At 55.3% G+C, this 1,287-nt stretch overlaps 1 protein-coding gene across 1 annotated transcript; it reads right to left on the minus strand.

Annotated features, from left to right (window-relative positions):
- Positions 1 to 243: 243 nt before the first annotated feature.
- Positions 244 to 1,281, minus strand: LOC113208193 (uncharacterized). Its single transcript, XM_052275719.1, has 3 exons — positions 1,200 to 1,281; positions 575 to 757; positions 244 to 495 (listed from the first exon to the last, which is right to left on the minus strand). Exons 1-3 carry the CDS (start codon positions 1,248 to 1,250, stop codon positions 331 to 333), a joined length of 399 nt encoding a protein of 132 aa, XP_052131679.1. The 5' UTR covers positions 1,251 to 1,281; the 3' UTR covers positions 244 to 330.
- Positions 1,282 to 1,287: the final 6 nt, after the last annotated feature.

Here is a 1,287-nt window from a genome sequence, read left to right on the forward strand (position 1 = left end):
GGGGTTTGAATTTTCTCGTACTGTATCAGAAGCTCTACTGGGGCCCGAGTAACCCTATATCGAGTAGGGCGGCCCGTATTTTGGGGTTCAATGCCAATGGACTGACGATCTCGAAAGTGCGAGCATTAACACCAACTTGAACTTTGTGTTTGTGTTTGCGTGAGGTTCAACAGATTTTCTATGCTCCCCTAGTATCGGTAGTGTCAAAATAAGTTCAAAATAAGAGCACACATAGATTACAAGTAATTTTGTGTGGTGTCGTAACAATTTTATTAGCATTTTCAAAACACAAGTTTGACTGAACAGCTTCGCAGAAAGTTCAGGCCGTGTTCATGTGAGCGCCCGCGTCACGCAGTCCTTGAACAAATTGACGGCGGGCATAACGGCGTCCGGGAAAGCCTTGCCGTCGACGCAGCCGTTTATCTGGTCCTTGACGGCGGGGGCCGGGGTGCCGCCGAACAACGCGGACATGCCGTCATCGGCGCACGCCTCCACCTGTGCGAGAAGGGCGAGTTTGTAACACAGGCCGGTTTTAGCACCATGCACCATACCAATAGCGAGCGACGGGGAGCACCTTGGTGAGCTGTTCAAAGTTGCCCACGGGGAGGACGAGCCCCGGAGAGGCACCGCGCACACAGCGGTGGATCCTGGACTCGAGCCTCGCCGACAAGCTCTCCTCGGACGACGACACGGAGGCCTCCGAGCTGCTGCTGCTGCTGCTACCGCTCGAGTGCCCCGCCCAGGCGAGGTCCGGTATCTGCATGCATCAAACCGTCAAACCTCGGGGCCGGTATTGCCGGCGACAGTAAGGGGGCGCCGGGCCACTACACTGTAATTCGGGGTGTCTCAAATGTATACGCCAAAAGGCGTACGGGACAGGATCCCGAGCAACATTTGGCGTATACTTTTGAGACGCCTTTTGGCGTATAGATTCTAGACACCTTTGCCCATACCGTTCCCACAGCACAGCAGAGGCCCTTTGATACATACACCCTGAAAGGCGCTCACATCCTGTACACCCTTGCATCTGCATGCACGGGCAGCCTGGGCTGTGATGTGGGAATGGTATGGGAAAAGATGGCTAGAATCTATACGCCAAAAGGCGTCTCAAAAGTATACGCCAAATGTCGCTCGGGATCCTGTAGCAAACGCCTTTTGGCGTATACATTTGAGACACCCCAAAATTACAGTGTACTCACTGCGGTCAGCATGCAGGAGGCAGTGAGGACGAGCGTCCAGAGCGCGGCCATGGTGCGGCAGGAGTGCGGGGCCGGGGGCGCCCCGGGT

This window comes from Frankliniella occidentalis, unplaced genomic scaffold (assembly GCF_000697945.3).
Source record: "Frankliniella occidentalis isolate FOCC.00 unplaced genomic scaffold, Focc_3.1 Scaffold808, whole genome shotgun sequence".
NCBI lineage: Eukaryota > Metazoa > Arthropoda > Insecta > Thysanoptera > Thripidae > Frankliniella > Frankliniella occidentalis.

Excerpts from the sequence above, each read along its gene's own strand:
- LOC113208193 (XM_052275719.1), bottom strand. The coding sequence starts at position 1,250 with ATGGCCGCGCTCTGGACGCTCGTCCTCACTGCCTCCTGCATGCTGACC. Across the intron at positions 758-1,199 it reads CCTCCTGCATGCTGACCGCA|ATACCGGACCTCGCCTGGGC; the intron begins GTGAGTACACTG and ends TGATGCATGCAG. Across the intron at positions 496-574 it reads ACTTTGAACAGCTCACCAAG|GTGGAGGCGTGCGCCGATGA; the intron begins GTGCTCCCCGTC and ends CTTCTCGCACAG.